This window comes from Cebus imitator, unplaced genomic scaffold (genome assembly GCF_001604975.1).
Source record: "Cebus imitator isolate Cc_AM_T3 unplaced genomic scaffold, Cebus_imitator-1.0 Scaffold386, whole genome shotgun sequence".
Taxonomy (NCBI): Eukaryota; Metazoa; Chordata; class Mammalia; order Primates; family Cebidae; genus Cebus; species Cebus imitator.
In genome coordinates, this window is record NW_016107701.1 from 1,897,749 (window position 1) to 1,899,419 (window position 1,671).

General features: G+C 43.1%; 1 protein-coding gene across 1 annotated transcript in view; it reads right to left on the reverse strand.

Annotated features, from left to right (window-relative positions):
- The window catches only part of LOC108288902 (probable histone-lysine N-methyltransferase PRDM7), a 23,742-nt gene that overhangs the window by 5,928 nt on the left and 16,143 nt on the right, over positions 1-1,671 (reverse strand). Inside the window, 1 exon segment of the mRNA XM_017508087.2 lies at positions 358-514. Coding sequence (XP_017363576.2) covers positions 358-514 — 157 coding nt within the window.

The following is a 1,671-nucleotide window of genomic DNA, read 5'->3' on the forward strand; positions in this document are numbered from 1 at the left end:
TGGTAAAACCCTGTCTCTCCTAAAAATACAAAAATTAGCTGCGCTTGGTGGTGCATACCTATAATTCCAGCTACTTGGGTGACTGAAGCATGAGAATTGTTATCACCTGGGAGGCAGAGGTTGCAGTGAACCAAAATCGCGCCACTGCACTCAGCCTGGGCGACACAGTGAGACTCGGTCTCAGTGAACAAATAAATAAATAATTTTAACAAAATGCTGCCTCTAACTTCTTGTCTCACAATTGAGTCTAGCTTAAGCCCAGGCTATCCAAAGTCTACCCCACATATGCAGACCATACTCGTCAACCTTTCTAGAGGACATAGAGGGATTGAAGTCCCCCTAAATATGTTTTCTTACCCGGTTTTAGTCTAGAGTGCTGTCCAGAGGTACTCGCTTCTCCAGGAGGGGACACTGGTTTCTGAGCCTGCTCTGAGCCACTTGTATTCAGTACATTTGCCGTTCCTGACAATTTCTTCAAACTAGATTCATTACTGAATGACACCTTGGGCATTCCCTTGAATGTGATTCACATATTAAACAACAACATGCCTTTCTTTAGTTCTTTAAGGCTTGCAACGTGTTTTCATATGCATGACTCTAGTTAATGCTTCAAACCTTGGAAATACCTGGAGTATCTAAATACTAGAGGGAAAAGAGAAGGTCTAAGTGGGTAGTGAATCTGGGACTATAACCCATGTCTTAAGGCTCTTTCCTTCAACTTTCTCTCAAAATTCTCTATAGAAGTTAAAGGGAGGGAGGAAGAATACTTGGGAAGACTATCTGGAGAATCAACAGGTCTGTGAAAGAAGAGGGTAAGGGCTAACAGAAAGAAGGAGGCAATCTTCTATAAACTAGTAGACATTTGATGGAAGGGGAAATGTGGAAAAACACAGAAGGACAAGGCACATCTGGAAAATGAGGTAAAAGAGCAGTAAGGTTGGGAACAGAACAGAGATGATTGGCAAAAATGTATCTAGACAACTAAGAAAGTGATGTCAGAGTTGCACATTTGCCATATGCTGGAAAGAATATTTGGTTTTGGAATTACTTAGTTCCTGTACAAATTCTGCTTGTCTGCTTGAATAAGTGTGTATTGTTAGCTAATTATCTTTAGTTTCCCAATCCAGAAACCGGCATACATGCTAATTTTTTTGAGAGGGAGTCTCACTCTGTTGCCTAGGCTGGAGTGCACTGGCATGATCTCAACTCACTGCAGCCTCTGCCTCCCGTGTTCAAGAGATTCTCTGGCCTCAGCCTCCCGAGAAGCTGGGATTACTGGCATGTGCCACTACACCTGGCTAATACTTGTTTTATTTTATTTTTTGGTGAAATGGAGTTTCATTCTGTCACCCAGTCTGGAGTGTTGTAGTGTGATCTCGGCTTACTGCAACCTCCACCTCCTGGGTTCAAGCAATTCTCCTGCCTCAGCCTCCTGGGAGCTGGGATTACAGGTGTGCACCACCACGCCCAGCTAATTTTTGTATTTTTATTAGAGGCAGGGTTTTGCTAGGTTGGGCAGGCTGGTCTCGAACTCCTCACCACAATTGATCTACCCATCTTGACCTCCCAAAGTGCTGGGATTATAGGTGTGCGCCACCGTGCCTGGCCCATGCTAATTTATTTTCTTTTTCTTTCTTTCTTTCTTTCTTTCTTTCTTTCTTTCTTTCTTTC